We start from the raw sequence: 26387 nt of genomic DNA, 5'->3' as shown, positions 1-26387 counted from the left end.
CCCGAAGGCATAGAAGATGCGGAGGCCAGCACGTACATGGCCAAAATGTTGGAGATGCTGATTGGGGAAATACCTTTGACCGATCCCTGGAGGTCGACCGAGTGCACAGGGTGCTGGTGAGGAGGCCGCAAGCGGGCAAGCCACCAAGGGCGACGGTGGTATGGGTGCACCACTTTCTGGATACGGAGAAGATCGCCGGTGGGCGAGGCAGACTAGGAAATGCACCTGGGAAGGAAACGAGCTGCGGGTGTACCAGGACTTGGGAGCAGAACTGGCACAGAGGGGGGTCGGATTTAACTGGGTCAAGGCTCATCTCTGATGAAGGACTGTACCCTGACTGCCTCTGGGTGACTTTCCAGAAGCGTGAGTACTGTTATTTTTTTTTATTTATTCCTTTATCAAAGTCAAAGCCAGAGCTCAGAGTGTGCACAGCGGCGAACCCCTAATCCAGCTCCTTGCCTGCTCCAAAAACCCATCCAAATTGAATGCAATTCATGGTTCCCACAAGAGAGACATACCAGACTCAGGCATTGCTTCTGATGTTATGGGCCAGGGTTTAGAAAACCCCAAAGTTATCATGGAGTTCACCTGACCCACAACTTTTAATAGATTGTGGTATGGGGAGCGCACGGCCCACTCTACAGGTGTGGTACAGCAGAAATGGAAAAGTATTTTTTTAAAGTAAAACAATGTTTATTCTATGAACTCAAGTTAATCTGAATAAGATGTTGTTGGCGGGGATGGTTGACTCGGAGTATTCGTCGATCGTGGTCTCTGACTACCCGCCGCACTGGGTGGATTTGTGAATGGGGCGTAGGAACCCAGCGTCCGCAATGGAGGCTGGATGTAGGGCTATTGGCGGATGTGGCGGTGTGCGAGGGGGTGTGGGCCGCCATCTGGAGGTCCGTGAAGCTAAACGATGGAGAGGCTATGACCGCCACGCTGAGGGAGGCGCTCAAGGCGGTGGTTGGGTGGTGTTTATCTCAATTCAGGTGCATAGGGAGAAGGTGGAATGGGCAGAGAAGGCAAGGCAGATGAGATCCTGAGGGTGGCTAGAAGGTATTCATAGACCCCAGAGGCAGGGGTGTTGAAGGTGTGGTAAAGGCTCCAGATGGAGTTCAGGTTAGTGTCCACAAGGAAGGCGGTGCGGCAGTTACGGAGGGCCAGAGGGCAGTATATGAATACGGTGAGAAGGCAAGTAGGATGCTGGCCCACCAGTTGAGGTGGCGAGGGAGATTGGCAGAGTAAGGGATGGGTAGGGTGGTGGTGCTGGACCCGGAGAGGGTGAACGGCATGTTTGAGGCGTTTTACTGGAGAATATGTGAGTCGGAGCCCCCATCCAGGGCGGGGGGTGGGAGGGGGGATGCAGCGCAGTTCCTGGATGGGTTCAAGTTTCCCAAGGTAGAGGAGGAATTGGTGCAGGGATTGGGGGCCCCAATCGGGCTGAGGGAGCTGATGGAGAGCATGGGGGCGATGCAGGCATGGAAGACCCTGGGTCAGGCGGATTTCCGATGGAGTTTTAGAAAATGTTTGGGGGGTTCTGGGGCCACTGTTGGTGAGGGCATATAACAAGATTAGGGAGAGGGGGGAACTCGCCTCTGCACTGTCGCAGGCTTCCATTTCCCTGATACTGAAAAATGACAAAGATCCGGAGCAGTGTGAGTAGTACCGCCTGATAGCGTTATTGAACGTTGACGACAAGTTGTTGCCGAAATGTCTTGGCTTCGCGCCCCTTGGACTGTGTCCTGGGGGTGACAGCTGACGATCAGCCTGGTTTCGTAAAGGGGAGGCAGTTGTTGGTGAATGTGAGGAGGGTACTCAATGTAATTATGATGCCTCCGGAAGGGCAAGACATTTCGGTGGTGGTGCCGATGGATGCGGAGAAGGCGTTCGACTGGGTGGAGTGGGAATATCTGTCGGAGGTGCTGGGCGGTTTGGGTTCGGGCAGGGGTTTGTGGACTGGGCCCAGTTGCTATACAAGGCACCGGTTGTAAGTGTGCGGACGAAGAGAGTGAGTTCGGGATATTTTGGGTTGCATCGGGGGACCTGAGAGGGGTGCCCGCTTTCCCCATTACTCTTTGCTTTGCCGATTTGCTGGCAATGGCGCTTAGGGTGTAGGGGGATTGGAGAGGGACAGTGCGGGGTGGTGCGCCGAGCATAGAGTCTCGCTGTACATTGCTATTATACATTTCGGACCCATTGATTGGTATTTGGGGCATTTTGGAGGAATTTGGCCGGTTCTCTAGGTACAAGTTGAATGTGGGAAAGAGCAAGGTGTTCTCAATTGAGACTAGAGGGCAAGAGAGGAGATTAGGAGAGCTGCCCTTCAAGGTAGTGGGGGCGTGTTTTAGATACTTGTGTATCCAGGTGACGTGGGGCTGGGCGCAACTGCACAAGCTGAACTTGACTCGGTTGGTGGAGCAGATGAAGGGGGACTTTAAGAGGTGGGATGTTCTGCTATTGTCGCTGGCGGGATAGGTGCAGACAGTAAAAATGACAGTGCTGCCAAGGTTTCTGTTCGTGTTTCAGAACCTCCCAATCTTCGTCCGGAAGACGTTTTTTAAAAAGGTCAATGTCCTTATCTCGAGATTTGTGTGGGATTAGTGTGGGTGGGGAAGACGGGTCAGGAGGGCTTTTCTGGAGTGGGGGGTTGGGGGTGGGGGAGTTGTTTGCTGGCATTGCCGAACATGTTGAACTATTACATGGTCAGTAAATGGGTATGAGGGAGGGATCGGCGTGGGGGCAGCTGGAGGCAGCTTTGTATAGAAGAATGAGCTTAAGGGTGTTGTTGATAGTGCCTCTGCCATTCTCACCGACCAGACACTCCTTGAGCCTAGTGGTTGTGTCGGCCCTAAGGGTGTGGGGGCAGTGGAGTCAGCATTTGGGATTGGAGGGTATCTTGCTGTGGGTACCGATCTGTGAGAACCATAGGTTTGCGCCGGGGGGGGGTTGGATGCGAGATTTCTGGATTGAGCAATTTGGCGATCTGTTTATAAGGGCAAGATTCATGACTCTGAAGGAAGAATACGAGTTGCCCGGGAGAACGGTTTTAGGTACCTGCAGGTCCAGGATTTTGTGAGGAGAGAGGTACTTTCCTTTCCTGGGCTGCCGCCTCTGGGGTTGCAGAATAAGGTACTGTCCAAGGAGGAGATAGGGGAGGGCAAGGTGTCCGAGGTCTACAAGGAGTTGATAGACTGGGAGGGGGATATAATGCCCCTGGTGGGGGATATAAAGCGTGTAAGTGGGAGGGTAGGTGGAGGCTGGGACGTGGGCTGAGGCCCTGCGGAGGGTGAATACGTCCTCTGCATATGCGAGGCTAAGCTTAATGCAGTTTAAAGTCATCCATAGGGCATATATGATGTTAAACGGATGAGTAGGTTTTTTGAGGGGGAAGAGGATAGGTGTGAGCTTTGGGCATGTCTGAAGCTGAAGAGAATCTGGCAGGGGTTTGCAGATGAAATATCCGACTGGGATGATGGTAGCCCCGAGTCCAGAGGTAGCGATATTTGGGGTGTCGGAAGACCCGGGAGTCCAGGGGGCAAGAGAGGCTGATGTCTTGGCCTTTGCCCCCCTGATAGCCCGGAGACGGATCTTGCTCAGATGGAGGGACTCTGAGCCGCCGAAAGCGGGGGTGTGGGTGAGCGATCTAGCGGAATTCCTGAGGCTGCTGAAGGTCACGTTCGTCCTGAGGGGGTCGGTGGATGGGTTCACTTGGAGGTGGAAGCAGTTTATTAACTTCTTTAAGGAGGATTGAGGGGTCAGCAAAGGGGGTTAAAATGGGGAAGGCAGGAAGGGAGAAGGGGGTGATATTGGGAAGTCGGGGTGGATTGGGTGTTGGTTATTTTAAATGTCGTATGATTTTTCTTCTCTTTGTTATCTGCAAATGCCTTGGATAGAATATTTTTTTAAAAGAAATTCCTTTCAGGACCTCATGGTGAATGCTGTTGGAAGATCAGCAAAGGCATGAGGGTGATTTGTTGTGATTTGTTGACATTGACATAGCTGCAATTAAAGGACTAAGTAGAAGATTCTGAGAAGGAAATTTATCCATTTTCAAATCATGGCATTCATGTTATTTTAAAATTGGAAGAGGCTATCCACCCCAATAGAAGGGCTGCAGATGTCCATGTTTGAACTAGTCAATGAAAAGTCTGAGTATTTCTCTGCAAAGTGCAATCTTACATACCGACTTTAGTATTGCATTGTTTTTTGGGGACTGCGTCCAGTCCAAGTACTCAAGCCTAAAATCAGGAAGTGTGACATCAGTCTTACTGATGGTGGACTGTTGGGTGAAAATCTTGGAGCATTCCAGCAACTCTCCTAAACTGCTGCTTGAAGATGGAATGGGGCCATCAAATGTTCTTTGAATTTTTTTCTAAGTGATAAGTGGGACAGGATTCCTCGAAACTGTCCAAGCTTTCTCAACTTTTCAGACCTTCTCCCCTTTGTCATAACTCACCCTATCTTTGAAGCTCACCACCAGTGTGTATTAGTTATAAAGGAGTGCACATCTAAAAAAAAATGCATGTTTTCTTCAGGTGGTACCCCAGTTGATGATCTGACGTCTCTTGCTAATAACCGTGTCAACATGGACTTTGAAACCTTCAAGGGACTGAATCCTGAAGAAGTAAAGGTGTGTTGATCTGTGCATTTTTAGGAGCCGTCTCAATTTCTTTACCTCACATTCTATACTTAGCGCATGGATGGTATCTCTGACTCTGCAACACTACTGCTGATTAGTAGCATGTTATTATAAAATATCAGTGACAGAAATGTAGAGCTGATTGAGTTCACTGTTATACAATTCAAATTATAATTAATGGAAAGGCTGGTTAGCCCAAAGCAAATGCTTAATTCTTTAGAATTCTAAGTAACAAGACACTTGCTGGTTTAGCACAGTGGGCTAAACAGCTGGCGTGTAATGCAATTCCTGTACCAGCCTCCCAGAACAGGCGCTGGAATGTGGCGATTAGTAGCTTTTCACAGTAACTTCATTGAAGCCTACTTGTGATAAAATGTGATTATTATTATTATTATTATTATTATTATTATTATTATTATGAAGCAAAAATACAGAGGACAGTGAACATGTGTTCCAAATGATATTGTAAACTGTGAAAAGAAAGGTGAAGCAACTTGTTTTCTGGCAGAACTGCTAACAGAAGGCAAGGCAATGCAATTTTTAGTCTCCCTATTGAAAAATGGAACAAATATTCGTGAGAGTTGCAAGATCTGCATAACAGCAGAATGAGATTGTTGCACTCTCAAATTATGCAAATGTGCAAATTACAAGTTGCATGCCTATTGTGTACTCTTGGACATTGGAAGTGGGCACCACTTCCTGTTGTGTTCAGCAACACTGCCCATTAAAACGTGACTCAGACACACTTGAAATTTACAATATGCATCTTTTGCTCAGTAATAAGTAAATTTCATGATAAGGGGCCAAAATATTCCAACGTAATCGCGAGTTCAAATCCAACAGACCTAGTCCCACCCTACATCATAATTTTGACTTCATGTTGTCGGGTTAGTCGAAGGTAAGCTCATGTTTGTTCATCCCATGTTCTTTCTGTTTCAGAAACTGAGTCCCCAGAATCTGATTGACTTGCTTGGATTTAACCTGCAAGCTCTCCAGCATGGAGTGAATGAAACTGTAGTGGTCATTTGGGTGGCCTCACACACTGAGTCTGAAGTGAGGAGACTTGGGTTGACAGGAGGAATTCCAGATAATTCATCAGGTAATTGCTTGTATTTTGCGGTGTATTTGAAAGCCTCCATAGCACTTTCCAAGATATTTTCTGCACCAACCTTTATTTATATAGCACCTTTAACAGATTGAAACCCCTTAAGGTGCTACACAGTAGGGTTTTAAAGCAAATTTTGATCCTGAGGCATACAGAATTATATTAGAGCCAATGACTGAAAGTTGGTCCATGGTTCTTATTTTGTAGGGGGGCGTTTTGGTCGTGGTCAGGGAGCAAAGTGCCTGGTCTTGATATGGTGTCTTCCAGACAGGCAAGTGTTGGGGCCTTGCCACAGGAAGACCTGGTGATGCGAATCTGTGTACACCTTTTGTACCCAGCTCAGGAAGAAAGTTAATACGTTCACGTATTCAGCCTGTCAAAATTCCCAGTATGTTTTGTTTTTAAGGAAGTAGGCTTCTGGCAAATCTGGGAATATCAGAAGTAGAAATAAATAATTGGCGATATTGGATGGGATTTAGCTGCTGCGTTAGCCGTGGGTGCAAATCCAGTCATGGCTGGTAAATCTTGTTAGAGGCCAAAAACCGGTTTGGCGCCGGTGAGATTTCCCAGCACGATCTGCCCGGGCCCTTCCCGATGATCCGATCAGGTTCACACCAAGGGAGGGCACAAACCTGATTAGTGTGAATTTGAATCATTATAATAAATCCAGCTCAGTTAACGTTGCATCTTCAGCCCTCATTGAATCTTCCTACCCACCAGATGTGACATCATCTTGGCGCAAATTACTGCTGCCTTTTAGAAATGGGAACCCGGTGCCATGACCTCCGAGGGAGGAAGGAAGTGAGCACCGCTGCCTCCACCTAGCTCCAAGGGGGCAGAGTCTTCTGGCCAGCTTTGGGTGTTTGGGTGGAGAGAGGGGGATTTCATGATGGGTGTTGCAGTTGATGTGGGTGGTCCTGATGTCTGCTGTCTGATGTTTAAACATTTTCAGAGGCTTGTTCGTCTGATGTCTGTCATGGGGGTATGGGATGGCTGTGGGCCACATGGGGTGGGGTGGGGGGGTGGGTGATGATAATCGATGAGGTGGGTCTAATTTACTGGGTGGATGAGACCCCGAAAGAGGAGGCAACACTATTCCCTGCCTGGGGGCGGGTGGCACAAACTCTGGAGTGGCTGTCCAGGAGTCTTAAATATTGAGGCATGACAGCAATGAGATCTTGGAATGATGCAGCCTGAGTAAGAAGGATGTCTATTAGCTTTGCCTATCCTGAAACAGAAAGGAATCATGCCATCCTGAGATTCCTGAGAAGTGGCACAGTGGTTAGCATAGCTGCTGCACAGCCCCAGTGACCTGGGTTCAATTACGGCCTTGGGTGACTCTGTGGCGTTTACACGTTCTCCCTGTGTCTGCATGGGTATCCTCTGGGTGGTCCAGTTTCCTCCCACAGTCCAAAATATATGGTTAGGTGGATTGGCCATGCTCAATGCGTGGGAATAGGATGGGGGTGTGGGCCGGGGCAGAGTGCTCTTTCTGAGGGTTGATGCAGCACGGTAGCACAGTGGTTAGCACAGTTGCATCACAGCTCCAGGGCCCCAGGTTCGATTCCCGGCTTGAGTCACTGTCTGTGCGGAGTCTGCACGCTGTCCCCGTGTCTGCGTGGGTTTCCTCCGGGTGCTCCGGTTTCCTCCCACAGTCCAAAGGTGTGCAGGTTAGATGGATTGGCCATGATAAATTGCCCTTAGTGTCCAAAAAGGTTAGGTGGGGTTACTGGGTTACGGGATAGGTGGAAGAGTGCTCTTTCCAACGGCCGGTGCAGACTCAATGGGCCGAATGACCTCCTTCTGCACTGTAAATTCTATGAGATAGATTATAAGAAGTGTCTTGAAGGGGAACAGAGTGGCAGAAAGATTTACGGAGGAAATGTCAAGCTTAGGGCTCAGGAAACTGATAACTTGGCCACCAATCATGAAGCTCAGGATGCTCAGTGGCCAGAATTAGAGGAACGCAAAGGATTCTGGGGATGGAAGAGATTAGACGGATAGGGAGGTAGAAGGAGGGGTTTGAAAACAAGAACAAGAGTTCTAAAATTGCAACGTTTTTTGCTATGGAACCAATATAGGTCAGTAAACAGAGGGGTGATAGATGAAATAATAACAGAAAATGCTGGAAAAGCTCAGTAGGCCTGGCAGGATCTGCAGAGAGAAAATCAAAGTTAATGCTTTGAGTCCTTACGGTCATTAGAGTTAAAGAGAGGGAGAAATGTGATGGATTTTATATTGTTTCAGACGTTGTGGAGCAAGGGCAACCCTATGAAGGTTCTGGGAGGGAGGAGAGGAAACTGATGTGTGGGAGCATGTGAGGGAGATGGGTTGGACTTGGTTGAGTGGCCTGTCAACAGTGGGTGAACTCTCAGTTTAGAAAAAAGCCAGATATGTCAGAAGCACCGTTTGGAAGGTGGCATCACTGGAACAGATGCGATGGAGGCAGACAAACTGTGAGAATGGGATGAATTCCTTAGAGGGGTGTGAGTAAGCTGTCGTCAAAGTAGCTGTTGGAGTCAATGAGCTTTGATTATATATTGGTGCTCAGTTTATCATCAGAAATGGAGACGGAGAGCTCCAGGATGGAAAGGGAAGTTCGGGAGGTGGACCATCTGAAGGTGAGTGAGGGGTGTAAATTGGAAGCAAAATCCAAGTTTTTCCAGGTCCAGACAAGAGCAAGAAGAGGCACCAATGCAGTCATTGATGTAATGTAAAAGAGTTGTGGGAGCTGGCCTGAGTAGACTGGAACAAGGAATGTTCCACATATCCCATGAGAAAGCAGGCATAACCGGAATCCATGAGGTACCTATAGCCACCCCTTTTATTTGCACGAAGTGAGACAAGTTAAGGGAGAAATTGTTGAGTGAGAGAACAAATTCAGTTCGGTGAAAGAGAGTAATGTTGGATGGGGAATGTTCAGGCCGGTTTAGCTCAGTTGATTGGACAGCTGGTTCGTGATGCAGAGCGAGGCCAACAGCGCGGGTTCAATTCCCGTACCGGCTGAGGTTAAAACTCACGGGATCCAGGGTGAGGATCCAGGGTGGCTGCAGAGGGTTGTTTTTCAAATTGGAGGCCTGTGACCAGCGGTGTGCCTCGGGGAGCAGTGCTGGGTCCAATGTTATTTGTTATTTATATTAATGATAGGAGGCATGGTTAATAAGTTTGCAGATGACACTAAGATTGGTGTCATTGTGGACAGTGAAGACGGTTATCTAGGATTGCAACGGGATCTTGATCAATTGGGCCAATTGGCAGATGAATGGCAGATGGAGTTTAATTTAGATTAAATGTGAGGTGATGCATTTTGGTAGATCGAATCGAGGCAGGACCTACTCAGTTAATGATAGGTTGTAGGGGAGAGTTACAGAACAAAGAGACATAGGAGTATAGGTTCAGAAACCCTTGAAAGTGGAGTCACAGGTGGGCGGGGTGGTGAAGAAGGCATTCAGCATGCTTGGTTTCATTGATTAGAACACTGAATGCAGGAGTTGGGACATCTTGTTGAAGTTGTACAAGAACATTAGTAAGGCCACACTTAGAATACTGTGCACATTTCTGGTCAACCTATTATGGAAAGGATATTATTAAACTTGAAAAAGTGCAGAAAAGATTTACGAGGATGCTCCCGGGACTTGATGGTTTGAGTTATAAAGAGAGGCTGGATAGACCAGGCCTTTACCCCCTGGAGCTTAGGAGGCTTAGGGATGATCTTATAGAGGTCTATAAAATTATGAGGGGCACAGATGAGTCAACATCTTTTTCAAAAGGGGGCGAAGCAGTGGTTAGCGTTGCTGCCACACGGTGCCGATGTCCCAGGTTCGATCCCGGCTCTAGGTCACTGTCTGTGTGGAGTTTACACATTCTCCCCGTGTTTGCATGAGTTTCGCCCCCACAATCCAAAAATGTGCAGGGTAGCTAGATTGGCCACGCTATATTGCCCCTTAATTGCCCCTTAATTGGAAAAAATGAATTGGGTACTCTAAATTTATTTTTTAAAGATCTTTTTCAAAATGTTGGGGAGTCTAAAACTAGAGGGCATAGGTTTAAGGTAAGAGGGGAGAGAGACAAAACGTTCCAAAGGGACAATTTTTTCAAACGGGGTGGTGAGTGTCTGGAACGAGCTGCCAGAGGAAGTAGTAGAGGCTGGTACAATTTTGTCTTTTAAAAAGCATTTAGACAGTTATATGGGTAAGATGGGTATAGAGGGATATGGGCCAAATGCGGAAAATTGGGACGAGCTCCGTGGTAAAAACTGGGTGGCATGGACAAATTGGGCCAAAGGTCCTGTTTCCATGCTGTAAACTTCTATGACTCTGAGGTTATTCATGAAGACCCGCCTTCTCAACCTTGCCCCTCGCCTGAGGTGTGGTGATCCTCAGGTTAAATCACCACCAGTTAGTTTTCCCCCTCAAAGGGGAAAGCAGCCTATGGTCATCTGGGACTATGGCGACTTTACTTACCAGGACAATACTGATTTTGGGATTTTAGAAGCTGGCTGTGCAGGGTTGGGGGACTGTGAGTTTGGAAGCTGTTGAAGGAAAATCTCCAGAGGAAATGACATCAGTGTTGGTCCTGGAAACAATGGCTTGATATTCGGTGGTGGAGTCATGGTCTAGGAGAAGATAGACCATGACTCTGAGAATTGGTAGTCAACCTCTGCAAGGGTAGAGGTCAGACAACAACGGCACCACCTTCGTTGGTAGATTTGATAACAAAATCAGGGTTGGACCTGAGAAAACAGAGGGCAGCAAGTTCAAGAGTCAGGTGGAGTGAAGACGGACAGAGATAAATAGATGACTGATATTGCGCTGACAGTTCTCAGTGAATAGATCAAAAGCAGATAGGAAGCCAGAAGGACGGGCACAGGTAGAAGGGGAATATGGGAGGCGGGTGAAAGAATACACTTGACAAGGGGAAGATTCCTGCCCAAGGAAGTGAGTATGGAGACGGAGGTAACAGAAGAAGAGTTCAGCATTATGTCGAGCCCAAATTTCATTTAGGAGACAACATAAGTGGAAGAAACTGAGTCCTTTGCTGAGTACAGAATATTCAGCATCAGAGAGGGACAGGTCAGAAGGTGTGGTGAATACACGGCAAGGGTTGGGGTTAAAAGAAAGAATGGGGTCAGAGGGATAGGAAGGTGTGAAGGGTCCTGGCAGGGCATTGATACCAGTAAGTTGTCGGCGTTTGTGTTCCTTAACACCTGAAAAGAAGAGAAAAGGTTACTTATTAAGGTGTTGGATGAGGTCAAAAATGAAATGGAACTAGGGTCAAGGACAGCTTTGAGATAGTCGGTGCTGCTGAAGAGAGGGGTCGCGTGTGTGCATATGGCAGTGCATGTCACTGAGTGTGGATCTCCGGGTGTGGCGAGAAGAGCAGTCCGAAGAGGATTGTATGTCCAAGAGATGCCTGTATTTCTGGGCGGGTTCGAAACATGACGGACGGAACTTCAGTTGGAATCCATGTGGGGTGAGTCGGAGATGGAGTCAGTTACTTAAGAAGGGAAATGTGGCTGTGAAAGCAAGTTTTGGTAAACATCCTGTCAAACACTGGGAGAGAAATGGAAAGTAATGAAGGTGAACATGGAGGAAAAAAGTCAAACAGAAATCCAGTCAGAGAGAAGGGTGATCGATGAACGGAGCTTGTCACAAGTATAGAATCGAGTTGCAGTTTTTGGATGATCCCTAATTTACAGAGGATAGAAGGTGGAATGCTGGTCAGGAGTGTATTTGAACAGCCAAGCTGAGATGTAACAAAGCCATGGACAAGAGTTTCAGCAGCAGAGCCGAGGCGGACAGAACCAGATGATGCTGCAAAGGTTGGAAACTGAATTCCATGTCAAATTTGATATCAAAATTGCAAATAGTCAGGTTTAGCCTCAGACAGTTGCCATGGAGATGGATAGAGTCAGTGCCAATGGAACAAAATATGTAGCATGAACCAAATACAATGGGCTGGATTCACCTATTTGGAAGCTAAGTGACAATGAGGCGTAGGAGCTGTGGTGTTTTACAACGGAAAAATGGGCACCGAACTGTCACCTATCCTGCGACTGGTGAGGGGCTAGCAGCCGCGCCGAATGAAAGCCCCAGCTCCCAAAACAAAAACGGTTGGAAAATAGCTAGGTCAGTGGCCGTGCATGCGCACGGCGACGACCTGCAGCGGTCATGTCGTAAAACATGGCGCCGGCTGTGTGCGGACCCGACCTGCCAAATACTGCCCCCCTGGCCAGCAGCACGGCTCCCGGCCAACTGTGGTGGCGCTGTACACAGTCCGCAGCCGCCACGCCGGGTTCCCAACCGCTGAGACCACAAGTGAACCGCGCCGTCGGGAACTCGGCCCATCGGCGGTGGTGAATCGCGGCGAATAGAGGGTCATGCCCACTAATATGCCAACGGTGCTTAAACGTCGCACGGCGAGCGATGCATTTACACCATTTTCAGGGTGCCGGAGGATCCTGATTTGGCATCAAACCGACGCCCAAATGCGTTTTGCCGTTTCGGCATCGGCCAACGGTGAATCCCGCCCAATTACTTTGCCTTTTTAGTTTTGAATTGGAGGAAAAGCCTACTCATGCAGTTTTGGATGTCGTGTGGGCGGTCTGATAAATGGAAGAGTTGATAGTTGTAGTGATAAATTAGAACTGGGTATCATCAAAGCGCATGTGAGAAATGCGAACAGTTCATTGTTTGTTTAATTGCCATTTTGTACTGTTGGCACACATTGATTATAACGTAATGTCAAAAATATGTGAAATTACAACAGCTAATGCAAGAACAAATCTTTTATGGAGCTAATATTTGCTGCGAAGCCTGTCCATTTTACAGTAGTGTGTGTCAAGCATAAAGTGTGGGCACATTCTATTTTGCAATTGAATGAGCTGCATCACCAATGGAGATGTCATATTTCAGAATTATTTCCGATTACTTTGTGAGGGTAATTTAATCTGAGTGAAGCAGTGTGGTTAATAATAATGACACACTATCGGAGCACCATTTAAAAGTAATCATTTTGTTTGATTTCAGAACCGCAACCTGATGATAGGGTAAGACAGACTAAATAATTTGCACTCGAGGTCAATTTGCAATCTAATTTCTACCATTCCATGTTTTTAAAGTCATTATTTTGGATTCAATCCCTATTTTTCTAAATGTACACAGTTATTAATTTAAATTTATGGGGATTATGGAAAGGCTATTGGTGTTATGCTTTTTCTAAACATAAAATAATATTTGTAATTATGCAAAGTTTATTATGTTGCATTTATCATTTATCCCATCAACTTAAGATGGTACAGTAGTAAACATATTATTGTTATTTTTCTTCCATAGCCTGGTAATACCACAGTTAATGGTGAGTAATTTTTCCTTCACTGTTGATGATTTCATAAGATAATTTTAGTGATTTATTTCCTACATATTAATTTGTTTCTACTTTTCAAACAGAAACAACACTGTGCAAAGCTGTGAACAGGTAAGAATACTTTTTCTCAAGTGAAGCCATGTTTTAGTGACCCAATTCACTTGTTGGTGTGTGACTTCACTTGACACTGAGAAAGCCCAAAGTATCCCGAATGAATAATGTAGAAATTGTGTGGAAACTTAAATAACAAGTTTGACTGGTTTCAAATAATTTTACACATTGAACATGCGATAGAAGTTGTTTGTTCTTCAATGTATTTCTTTTCCTAAGAGTGTTTATTTCTCTTCCCACAGTTCGGCTTTGAATAATTTCCTGAATAACGTTAATGTGACTCAACTCTGCAATTTCAACATTAAAGAGTACGCGTGTGCTAAGGTAAAGTGTCTTTCCACTCAAATTAAGCAAAGGATTTGTAGACCTGCTCCAGACCAAGCTGCATTTTAATCATTGGTATGACAACATTCAACACACATACTACTTGATGAATTGGTTGACAATGGAATATTCCTCACTTGTTGATATTTTACATCATTGTACTAGAATGCTTTAGTCCAACATGTGATTATTTTTCTTTGCAGACTGATCTACTGCTTTCAGGTATAAGTAGTGATGCCTTGACAGATGTATTTCAGTGTTTCATTGACCTAAAGCCTCTGAAGAAGTCAGATGAAACCGCACTGACTATTTTTGTTCGGAAGCTTGATAGGACCAAGCTGAATGAGGCACTGGACAAGTTCAACAACAAGGTAATTAATTATTAATCAAAAATAATTTATAGCGAAGTGAAATTTATCCAAACCACTACATACATTCAGTGTCAGGGTTTTCTTACACATTACTGTGAAAGCTTTCATATAAAGTCTCCCTGATTTGACTGTGAGACGCAAGCATATGCAAGATATGCAAACTTAGTTGACTATCATTATAGAATCAAAGAACAGGCTGATTGGCTAATTTTGCCTTCATAGGCCAATGTGTCTTCAGGGCTGCCGGTGCTCTGAAGGATGACTACTGTATCTGCACAAAATTGTAGCAACATTCTCTCAGCATGACTCAGCTCCTTAAAAGCTTAAGCAATCTCCTTTCAGATACTTGCTCTGCCAATTTCAGGAGGCATTTAAGCGTCAATCACATTGGAGTTACGTGTAGGCCAGACCGGATAAGGTTGGCAGATTTCCTTCCCTAAAGGATATTGTAAACCAGATTTTTTTTTTAACAGCAATGGTTCCATGGTCATCATCAGACTTTTAATTCCAAATTTTTATTGAATTCAAATCTCACCATCTGCTGTGGTGGGATCCAAACCCACGTCCCCAGAGCATTACCCTGGATCTCTCACCCAATGACATTATAAGTTTATGAAACCAGGCCACTGTGACTGAAAACTGATGCCGATTCAATCAGCCGAGGTTCAGACTCCATTTCTCCTTCCAACGTTTCCCCCCAACATTGTCTGTCAAACCCCGTGGAAACCCATGCCCCGCCACCCCCACTCCCACTCAGATCGCCTGCCAAATGCTGCCGAGAATCTGTTTCCACTGCTTCCTCCACCTCCACATCTCCCCACTTGGAGCTCTGCCTCATCCTGTGGAGCACCGCACTTCCACCAAGTGGCTAGCAGCAGAGCATGCCGTCTAAGTCCAGGCTGGCATGATGCTGAGTGCTGGCGTTTGGGGTTCAAGTCTATGAACTGCAATGAGATCAAAGTCAAGTGCGCAAAGAACTATGTCGAGGCAGAGGTTGGAAAATAATTTCCAAGGGACTTAAAGTCAGAAATCAGCACTTTTCTCATCCCTGACAAACCTAAATATTATTCAGTAACAACTGAGGGTCACTGCCCATTATATCAGGATTGCTAAATTGAAGCCTCACCTTTGTTTTCTGTTACTTCAAGTTACAATAAGATATTGCAAGAGATGTAGCCATTATTTGAAGTGTTCTAAATTTAGAACAAGTAACTCAAGTAACTAAAAATAAGATAGAGAAAAATGAACATCCTCAATATGAAAAGTTTTAATTGACACAGAGGGATTCATTTTAACCTGACCCACCGCTGCACATTTCACACTATGCCCTATTTTATTTTCCATTGATTTCAATTCAGAATAAAATCAAGCAGAGTGTAAAATGACTGGCCCATCTGATTCTATCAATTTCTTTCCCGGCGGAAGATGTTAAAAAGACTTCCCAAAACATGTGCTGTTTGTTCCTCATTAGATCATTGTAGAATTCTCACAGAGTTGTGAAAATGGCACATTGCTGACATGCTGCCACAACAGTAATATGAGCTATTGTACAATTCATCAGATTGTTTAGATAAAGATCAGATGAAGATATATTTTGTTCCCTACACTTATACAATTTTGCTGTAGGATATTTTGATTTGGAAATATTTCAATTTCCTTTAAGTTGTTGTAGGATCTCTTATTTTCTAATATGAGTCGAAGTCCGGTGGTAGGTTTAGATTCAGTTTATTGCAAAACGTAGTTGGTACAAATTCAGATATGAAACAAAGGAACAAATTAAAAAAACACTGCGCACTGAAGCTTTCTTAAAGATGCACTTTTGGTAACACCCCCCTTTGTTTCCCATTGACTTAGTATCCTGAGTTGTGACTCCTGATTGGCGCTCCATCTCTGCATTTTATGCCAGTAATTTATGCCTGCAGTATGTACCAGCAATTTACACTTGTATCTGACTTACTGGTGTCTGCGCACATTGTCACATTTTTGGTTTGGCTTTAAAAGCAGATGTGCCACTCTGAAGATTTAATATTTCCCCACAGTTGTCCTATGAATGGAAATAGCAGTTTTGAACCCCAAAAGAGAATCTCTTTACTCATTGAGTTTAAACACACATCATGATTTGTTTCAGACTCTGAACCCATCAATTCCTCTGATGACAAAGATCACATTCATGAATGCTCTGTGGGAGATTGTCAAGACCAATGAAAACTTAACCAATGCAGGTTTCCTGAGAAAATGGTTCCAAGAGCGATTCAGGCCTTTTGTTGCTGGCATTTCTCAGTCAGTGCTGAGCCGTCTTTTGGCAAGAAACATAACTTGTGATGGTTATCAAGAAGTGTGAGTAGATCACTTTTTTACTTTAATCCTGTACTGCAAATTAAATTGGAAGCACAACCCCCATCAAAACAACTTAACTTGTTAATAGTCTGGGTGCACTTATTACTAAATGCCTTGGAGCCATGTTACGATCCAGTTGGTGTTATAACTGGGTGGCAGGATCCCAGAATGGAACTCTGGCTCGAAAGACTGTAACTTTTACATTTTTGTACAAAACACGGAGGAACAGAGTCATAGGACCACCAATTAGCTTTAGCAACAAGAAAAAAATATTTATTAAGGATGGAAAAGTTGGATTATGAGGTGTAGATAAGAGTCAATGGATGGGAGGCAGGTTTGTGTGATGGACTGGGCTGTGTTCACGACTCTCTGAAGTTTTTTGCGGTCTTGGACCGAGCAGTTGCCATACCAGGCTGTGATGCAGCCAGATAGGATGCTTTCTATGGTACATCTATATAAGTTGGTAAGAGCCAGTGTGGACATGCTGAATTTCCTTAGTTTCCTGAGGAAGTACAGCCGCTGTTGTGCTTTCGTGGTCGACGTGGGTGGACCAGGACAGATGTTTGGTGATGTGCACCCCCAGGAATTTGAAGCTGTTAATCATCTCCACTTTGGCCCCGTAGATGCAGACAGGGGCGTGTATGATAGTGAGCTGCGGAGGGCGAGTGGCGTGCAGCATAATTATGGAGAGAAGGCGAGCCATATGCTGGCCCACCAGTTGCGGCGGAAGGTGGCATCTAGGGAAATTTTAAGGGAGAATGGGGAGGTGGTGATGTGGGTGCGTCTTTTGTATGCATCCGCAGTGGCAAGCGTGCGTATGAACGAGACGAGTTCACCGGGTTTCCAATTGCACAGGACACTGAGTCAGCGGTGCCTGCTATCACCATTGTTATTCACGCTGGCGATTGAATCCTTGGCGATGACCCTTCGGGGGTCTACTGAGTGGCGAGGGATTGTGAAGGGGAGCAAGGTGCACTGCTTGTTGTTGTACGCAGATGAACTGTTGTTGTTTGTGTCGGTCCCGCTGGAGAGCATGAGTAGGATCATGGGCCTGTTGGAGAGGTTTGGGGCTTTCTCCAGGTATAAGCTGAATGTTGGGAACAGTGAGATGTTTCCAGTGAATGCAGTGGGGTGGGGGGCAATTTAGAGGCACTGCCATTTAAGGTAGCTGGAGAGCGGTTTAGATATTTAGGGATTCAGGTGACCCTGGAGTGAGCCACGATGCACAGTTGGAATTTTATAGTGTTAGTGGAAGAGGTTAATGGGAATGGCAGGGATGGTGCAGGTGGGAAAGATGAATGTGCTGTTTATTTTTCAGACCCTCCCGAACTTTCTCCCAAAGGCCTTCTTCCGGAGGGTAGAGTCACTGATCTCTGAATTTACATGGGTGGGATAGGTCCAATCAGAGGGCCTTGGTGATGGCTCCTTTGCCGTTGTCTCAGGGGACGTATACGGGGAGACTGATGGTGCAACCAATGTTTAGGGTATAGAACTAGTTGAGGAGGCATTTTAAGTTGAAAAGTATGCCAGTGCTAACGCATTGTGAGGGAACCACACGTTTAAGACGGGGAGATGGATGGGATGTACTGGAAGTGGAGGGAGACAGGGCTGGAGCGGGTTAGAGCCATGTTCTCGGAGGGCAGGTTTGTGGGTTTGGAAGAGCTGTAGAAGAGGTTTGAGCTGCTGAGGGGCAGTGAGTTTAGGTATTTACAGGTGCGGGACTTTGCGTGAAAGGATTGGAGGACGTTCTCCAAGCACCCGGAGAACACATTGTTGGAGCAATTGCTGCTTTCTGACGACTTGGGAGAGGGCAGCATTGGAGATATATATGGGTGGCTAGGGGAGCAGGGTGTGGCACAAGTGATGAGGTCCAAGAGTAAATGGGAGGAGGAGTTGGGGAAGGAAATAGGTGATGCAGCGGGTGAACTCAACCTCTTCCTGTGGGAGGATGAGCTTGATTCAATTCAAGGTGGTGCATGACTCAGGAGAGGATGAGTGGGTTCTTCCAGGGGGTGGACAATGGTTGTGAGAAGTGTGGACGGGGCCGGCGAATCATGCTCATATGTTCTGGGGCTGTGAGAAGCTGGAGAGATATTGGGAGGCTGTGTTTGGGGCTCTATCCAAGATAGTGGGGGTGGAGGTCAGGCTATTTCTGGGGTCAGCTTTCAGTTACAGGCACAAGACCCGATTATTGCACATCTTTAGTGAAAGATCCTAAACTTGGTTTCTGCTAAGTAAATATTACTATTGATCTTCCATCTGATTAATAACACGAACAATGTTTTCCATTTAGTACAAAAGGACTGAATAATGGATTCAACAAGATGACAGAAGGAACAAGAAAGACTGTGGTGAGAGTGTGGATCTTTGGTTACCTCAACACCACAGGTAAGCTCGAAAAGGGCCATGAATTATGCTTGCATTCAGTGAAGTGGAAACCCACAACGGTGTAGAAAATGTAACATAAAAATCACCCAGAGTAAGAATAATTAAATGGGAGTAACCAACTTCATTGATGTATGGATCTGGGCTGAATAAATTGGAGTCAAACATTGGCAGGAAAAACAATAGCTGATAATGTTCTACCTTCAAAGAAGAATGAATTTCGGCACAATCAAGTTTTATTCCCTTGAGAGGGAAAGATAGGGCAAACAAACCTAGAGTTCCCTGGATGATAAAAAGGATAGAAATTTAAATAAAGAACAAATATGTGCTTATGACAGACAGGTAGAAAATATATTTGAGAACCAGCCTGAATATTTAAGGTTCCGAGGGGAGGTGAAAAAGCATTTTAGAGAAGCAAAGAGTTTCAGAAGGGAGGTGAAAAAGTATCTTACAGAAGCAAAAAAGGGGTATACAAAGAGACTGGCTGCCAAAATAAAAGAAACTCCCAAAGTTTTCTATCGGTATATAAATGGTAAAAGGGCCGATTTGGGACCAAGAAGGGAAATTACACATGGAGATAGGTGGCATAGGTGAGGTATTATACTCTGCATCAGCCTTTACCAATGAAGAAAATGCTACCCAGGCCATAGTGAAAGAGAAAATAGCTCAGACACTAGAAAGGCTTTAAATTGATTATGATTTTAGTCAATTTCAATCTCTATACTAAAAGTTGATAAGGTACCACGACCGAATGAGATGCATCCAAAAAAAAGACTCTGGAGTTATATGTAACTCTCAGCTTCGCTGGGTAGACCACCCCGAACTCTTGTAGAGCGCTCCCTTTGCCCTGTTAAAGGCTGCCCGCCTTCTTGCCAGCTGCACTTTGACGTCCTGGTATTTACAAATACCGCTGCATTCCCACCTCACCTCCCGATTCTGCTTGGCCCATCTCAAGATCTTCTCTTTCATCAGATAGCTGTGTCACAGCTCTTGGTAGATTAACCGCCTTTGGCTTCGGCCGAAGCAACCGATGAGCCCTCTCTGGCTCAAAGAGATACGTGTTCTCCTCCCCCAACAATTTGGCGAACATCCCTGAAAAATACTCTGTCGGCCTTAGGCCATCCAGCCCCTCAGGCAGTCCCACACTCCGAAGATTCTGCTGCCGTGACCTGTTCTCCACTTCCTCCACTTTGGTTCTCAGCCCTTTAGTACTTTCCTCCACCTTCCGCAACTCCTCTCCACTGCTCGAATTCCACCGCAATCACCTTGGCCAGCATGTCAACCATATTGGGTGCAGCCCTACCCAGCAAGCTTGCTCCTGCCATCTTTGAACTCTGCACCAAACTTGAGCCAGGAGGCAGACTAGCGCTTGTTCTTTTTCGTGCGGTATTCTTTGATTTGGATTTTGACATCCTCTGATGCCCACAACTTTACTGAAGACAACTCATATAAAAGTACCCCCCAAAACTCGGTGGAAAAGGCCAAAAAACAAGAACTCTGGCAGGAACCACCCAATATGGAACCTCCACCTACATGTTGCAATCAGATGTCCTGGTTAAGATCTTGAATGCACTGACTGACGATATGGTGGAGGCAGGTCCAATCAGAACATTCAAAAGAGAACTAGACTGCTATCTGAAAAGGAAGAATGTTCAAGGTCACAGAGAAAAGGCAGCAAAATGACACTAATTGAATTGCTCACTCAGAGAGCCAGTGCCACAGTATGGGTTAAATGGCTTTCTTCTGTGCTATAACAATTCTGTGATTCAAATTTTAACCAAGAATAACATGCAATTAAAGTGTAATGTTTTAAATGGCCACCATCTTCAAGTGTTTCTTCTTAATGCATCAAAACATTTCTGAGCACTTTAAATGTTACTGAAAGAAAGTACACATCGGAAATGTTAGGACAAACATTTTTCTTTCATAGTAGTTCATGCTAATAAGTGGGCGTCTAATGTTTTCACCCAAAAAATTGGAATAATCCAAAACATCTATGCTATGCAACAGCAATTGACGGGATTCAGCTTGACTAATGGATTCAGATCAGTTGTGCTAGTGCTAGTTCTAATTCAAACACAACTCTTGCAGAAATGATTCATCAGACAGAAGCACAGTAAAATATTCAACTTGATAATGTTGTGCACGCACAGCTAACCTCCTTTTATCCTTTAATTCTAGGTGCTGGTTGTATCAGCAACACCAATGGATCCAGAGACTGGTTGCTGGTGAACTGGGCAATGTTCAGTCAACTTGTTCAGATAGAGGATTTAACCAGGTTGAATTCAAACTTCAATGCAGTAAGTTACATAACCCGTCATGAGCTTTTAGGATGCTGAATAAAATGATTTTGCTGATCAGAGTTTGTTGTCGGAAGAATAAAATCATTAGATGAATCTTTAATGGGAAGAAGATTTAAATAACATCGGTGAAATATATATTTCATGGGATTGTATTTTTAAAAGTTTCAACTTTGGTATTATGAAGTTATACTTTTTGAAGCTATAAACAGTTTGGCCATCTAATTTTATCTCCTGTTTTATGAAGTTTTCCCTGTTTCAAAAGATAAAAGTCCCCATTTCCAAACACTTGCTATACAACAGTGCAATTGCCTTTTACTCGCTCAAGATGTGAATGACTGTCTATACATTAGCTTCACTCCTGTCAGTACATTACATTTACTAAGACTTTTTTCCTTGCCATGAGGTATAATGTAATAACAAAAGAGCTAATGGAACTTCTACAATGTCCAAATTTAATTGCAGCTATTTATCAAAGAAGAGAGAATGGATGGTAAATAAATTGGCACATAAGTACAATGTTCTTTTAAACAGAAGTCTCAGTGAAATTTACTGGGGCAGTACTTTATCCTGGAAGGTTCAGGCAGTTCTCAGACTTAGGACACAATGGATTCCTGAAAATCGCATCATAACTCAAAACGTTGGAACTGATTTCCCCATAGAAACAATGTTATAAATGGGGTATTGGTTCCTGAACCAAAGCAGGAAATCGCTCATGGGGCACCCAACGGTGTCACATGCTCTCAACTCTTGCTCTGTCAGGATAGCACGGTGGTGCAGTGGATAGCACTGCTGCCTCACGGCGCTGAGGTCCCAGGTTCAATCCCGGCTCTGAGCCACTGTCCGTGTGGAGTTTGCACATTCTCCCCATGTCTGCATGGGTTTCACCCCCACAACCCAAAGATGTGCAGGCTAGGCGGATTGGACATGCTGAATAGCCCCTTAATTGGAAAAAATGAATTGGGTACTCTAAATTTTTTTTTTAAACTGTTGCTCTGTCAAGTCACTGAAGCAACTGTTGATGCCTGGATGACTTAGCACAAATTCCGCAGTTAGTGTGGGGGACATGATGAAGCCATCAATCACTGTCAGTTGCCTGTTTAACCTTTAGAGTCTGAGTGCATATTAGGCAGTGCATGGAGTGCTGTCACAATGGTTGTGCTTAAAAAAAATCTGACATTGGCTTACAGGTGGAATAACAGAATAAAGCAATCATTTCCAACCTAACAAAGACAGTACAGTGGCTGGAGTGACATCGCCCAGTCATCAGATTGGTGGTACTGAATGTTGATGTGCACGTATGAATGTGCTGCTGTGACATCGTAAAGTCAAAACTAATCATGCAAAGTCAAAATGGGGGGTCAATTTATAAATTACCTAAGTGCCATTCATGATTATTTGAATGTCATAAAGCCTAGGACTGCCTGTAGTGCAAAATTGGTGATAACTCTATGGTTTTCATTTTCCATTGATTATCCTCTTTCAAGGCGTCACCCAAGAAGAATTTCTATCCCTCCAATTGGAACCTCGGTGATTACAAGTTGATAGAAATCAACAGGGAAAACAAGCACCAAAACAATCTTATGTGTTTTTCTGTGAAGATTGGTCATTTTCTCGTTTGCACGATTCACTTCCTATTTATAAGAGCATTAGTCTTCAGGGTTTTCTTATTTCACAGCTTGATGCAGCAGAATTGCTGACACCTTCCCAACTTGGAGAGTTTGCTGGTAAAACTGGAGCAGTGACTAACGCTGATGATGTGCAGAAACTTTTCAACAGCATCACAAGTGCTTCTGTTACTCAGTTCATCGAAACATTCAGAACTGCTGCCAGTCAGGTAGGAGGATGTTTCAAGTAATCTTTTTTTAAAAAACTGTGGATGGTTTTAATCCCCTCCCCGAGGTGACTCGGGAGATGGGAGGGCATTTAATTACGTGGGAGGATGCTGGATGGGAATCCCACTGCCTGCCTGTGTGTTCCCCAATTAAGTCGAGGACACGATGACTCAGGAAGCATTCCTACGCTGCTGCCAATTGAGACTCTTAAATGGTAACCACATGCCCTTTTGAGGGCCTCATCCAAATGTTGCTGGTATTCAAAGGTGGGAGGGACAGTGACCACGCAGGAAGCCTGAAAAGCAAATCCTGTTTTGTTTACTTATGGGCTCTCAGGGGATGAGCCACTTATTCAAAGGTACTCCGTACTTGATCAAGGAATTTGGGAAGGTGCCCAATGAAGCCATCCTCACTCTCTCCTCTCTGTGACCCTCTTCCCACTCTCGCTCACCTGTGGCATGGGGTCCCTTGTTGATCCTGGGCCTTTGATGGACACATTGAAGGCAGATGCTACCACTCCCACTGACGTTACCAGCAATGTACAGCTGCCAAAATCTGTTGGGGGCTCTTGGGGGCAGGATATCTTGATCCAAACAAAGGCCCACCACTGGCCACTTAAATACACACTTGCCAGTTAAAACAGTAAGCTTTCCCCAAGGAAGATTACTCGCGGCTCTCTGACTGGTGGGTGAGAGCCCTGTCACTGTATTAAATAGCATGGTAGCACATTGGTTAGCACTGTTGCTTCACAGCTTCAGGGTCCCAGGTTCGATTCCCGGCTTGGGTCACTGTCTGCGTGGAGTCTGAACATTCTCCCTTTGTCTGCGTGGGTTTCCTCCGGGTGCTCCGCTTTCCTCCCATAAGTCCCGAAAGACGTGCTATTAGGTGAATTGGACATTCTGAATTCTCCCTCTGTGTACCCGAACAGGTGCCGGAATGCGGCGACTAGGGGATTTTCACAGTAACTTCATTGCAGTGTTAATGTAAGCCTATTTGTGACAATAAAGATTATTATTATTATATGTTTTAAGCACCCCCAACTCGGTAGTTTGTTTCCCAGATGAATTCAAAGCAAAATTTTGGGATAAAAATAGAACATTTACAGCATCTGTTGGGAGAGAGAAACAGAGTTCACTCTTAGAGTTTTGAAGAAGTCATATTTGACTCAGAATGTTAACTCTGTTTCTTTCCCATAGATGCTTCTTTCCCATAGATGCTATCAGAGTATTTCCTGCACTTTTATCCCCAATTGAATTGTTTAGTTTCCAAATGATGTACATTGGAGAATCTCCAGTGATATTTAATTCTGTGAGAGTTGTGATATGTAGATCATTGATTGCAGCAGTAAGTTATTGTTCTTTTGGTAAAATTCTGAATGTTGGATGTGCTCACAAAATTCACGTTGCAGCATCATCTTTGTCATGAATTTTCTACTATGGCACGGTGGCACAGTGCCTCCCCCAGTCCAAAGATGTGCAGGTTAGCTGAATTTCCCATGCTAAAGTGCCCCTTTAATACAGTGTCCAAAAGGTTAGGTGAGGTTACTGGGTTCTAGGGATAGGGTGGAGGCATGGGCTTAAGTCGGGTGCTCTTAACAAGAGCCTGTGCAGACTCGATGGGCCGAATGGCCTCATTCTACAATGTAAATTCTATGAACGAAAAAAGTAGACTGGATCATTGGATACTGAACTGCTTGAAAAACCCCTGACGTTTAAAGCAGTTTCAATGCTGATTTATCAGTTTGTACCTATATTGCATTAATGGTGTTTTTCCCTGCACCCTGCTTTCTCCGTCAAATTTTTTACAGAACAATGTGGTTTTTGCTCCTGGTGTCAGAACGGCTTTACTGCAAGAAGTTCTGAACCGCACACAGCCAATTCTTTTGAATGCCAGCAACACCGAGCTCCAGATCTGGTTTAGCACAAGGTTGAAAGTACTGCTCACAGGACTCACTGAAAACATGGTGCCACTAATCTTTGTTTCTGAGAGTTGCAATGGATCTCGTATAATGTAAGTTGAATTTTTGTTTTATTTTGGTATAAAAATAGGGAATTTGGGGGGCCATTTGCGCCGGCACATTTGGCGCGTCGCCGATTGTCTGGCCCAGATGGGCCGAGTGGCCGCGCCGATACGACAGAGTCCCGCCGGCACCATTCACCCCTGGTCGCTGCCAGTGGGAACTCTGCAGGAACGGTCGGGGGGCGGCCTGTGGTGGGGGGGAGGGGGGCTCGTTCAATGGGGGGGGCCTCTGATGGGGTCTGGCCCGCGATCGGGGCCCACTGATCGGCGGGCCGGCCTCTTCCCCCCCCCCCCCCCGCCCCACCCCACCCCCCGCCCGGGCCTACTTCCTGGCACAGCCGCCCCCTGAACACCGACCCCATGTTGGTCGGGGCCGGCTGCTAAAGAAGTCCCCCGCGCATGCGCAGGTTGGCGTGGCCTTACTGCGCATGCGCGGGTTGGCGCGGTGCCAAATGAGGCCGTGCTGGGCTCCTATGCGGGCCAGAATCTGTCGTAACCGGGCCCGGTTGCGTCCACGACGGCGCGAACACTTGGGCCCAATATTGGAGAATTGCCACCTTGATTTCGACTTTGCATTGCTGCTTTTGGTCGGTATGTACGCGGTGTGTAGTTCAATTGAGATTGAATTCCAAAAGGACATTAATCTTGTGTTGGAAAAACAAAGGTAATTTTAAGGGATTTATATTCATAAATATTAGAAATAAGATATAGTTTTAGTGTCTCTGTGTAAAGGTAAACCTATAATTACATTCATACCAGACAAAGGTGTTTGTATGTGTGGAGGTTTTAGTTGCAATTCAAACTGTGCTTCTATTGGGCTTAGCGAGGTTGTGGCGTGAAAAGGAAGTAAAAGCTTGGAGAAGTAAGAGTCATTGCTTGGCAACTGGGAGCACCTTTAAGGTAGGAAGGCTTTATGTGTGCTGTTTTAGCAGAATTGATTATCAGTTGGCGATAGGTAATGAGAGAGAAGGCAGCTCAGTTAGAAGCAGTTGGTTTAGAAGGCTAGAGAGGGAACATCCCTCAGATTTGCTCGTAGAAAAGCCATACCATGGAGCAATAGTTAAGAAAAGGAGATCTAAAGAACTGCTAGTTAAGGCAACTAGAGCAATGAGACGTTCCAAAAAGCTGGAAACCAGATCAGGGGCGAAATTCTCCGGTATCGGTGCGATGTCCGCCGACTGGCACCCAAAACGGCGCAAATCAGTCGGGCATCGCGCCGCCCCAAAGGTGCGGAAGGCTCCGCATCTTTGGGGGCCGAGCCCCAACCTTAAGGGGCTAGGCCCGCGCCGGACGAATTTCCACCCCGCCAGCTGGCGGAAAAGGCCTTTGGTGCCCCGCCAGCTGGCGTGGAAATGACATCTCCGGGCGGCGCATGCGCGGGAGCGTTAGCGGCCTCTGACGGCATTCCCGCGCATGCACAGTGGAGGGAGTCTCTTCCGCCTCCGCCATGGTGGAGACCGTGGCGAAGGCGGAAGGAAAAGAGTGCCCCCACGGCACAGGCCCACCCGCGGATTGGTGGGCCCCGATCGCGGGCCAGGCAACTGTGGGGGCACCCCCCGGGCCCAGATCGCATCGCGCCCAGGACCCCGGAGC

General features: G+C 45.8%; 1 protein-coding gene across 1 annotated transcript in view; it reads left to right on the top strand.

Moving 5' to 3' along the window:
- LOC140393469 (uncharacterized) overlaps positions 1-26387 on the top strand; it is a 470641-nt gene that overhangs the window by 270710 nt on the left and 173544 nt on the right. The window contains exons 137-148 of the mRNA XM_072479798.1: positions 4539-4633; positions 5582-5741; positions 12776-12795; positions 13082-13103; positions 13196-13223; positions 13466-13547; positions 13751-13918; positions 16047-16255; positions 18549-18643; positions 20822-20940; positions 22619-22777; positions 24583-24785. Of these exons, the coding sequence (XP_072335899.1) occupies positions 4539-4633; positions 5582-5741; positions 12776-12795; positions 13082-13103; positions 13196-13223; positions 13466-13547; positions 13751-13918; positions 16047-16255; positions 18549-18643; positions 20822-20940; positions 22619-22777; positions 24583-24785 (1360 nt within the window). The remainder of the gene's footprint in view (positions 1-4538; positions 4634-5581; positions 5742-12775; positions 12796-13081; positions 13104-13195; positions 13224-13465; positions 13548-13750; positions 13919-16046; positions 16256-18548; positions 18644-20821; positions 20941-22618; positions 22778-24582; positions 24786-26387) is intronic.

The sequence above is a fragment of the Scyliorhinus torazame genome, chromosome 17 (genome assembly GCF_047496885.1).
Source record: "Scyliorhinus torazame isolate Kashiwa2021f chromosome 17, sScyTor2.1, whole genome shotgun sequence".
Classification (NCBI taxonomy): domain Eukaryota; kingdom Metazoa; phylum Chordata; class Chondrichthyes; order Carcharhiniformes; family Scyliorhinidae; genus Scyliorhinus; species Scyliorhinus torazame.
This window is presented reverse-complemented; position numbering and strand designations above follow the sequence as displayed.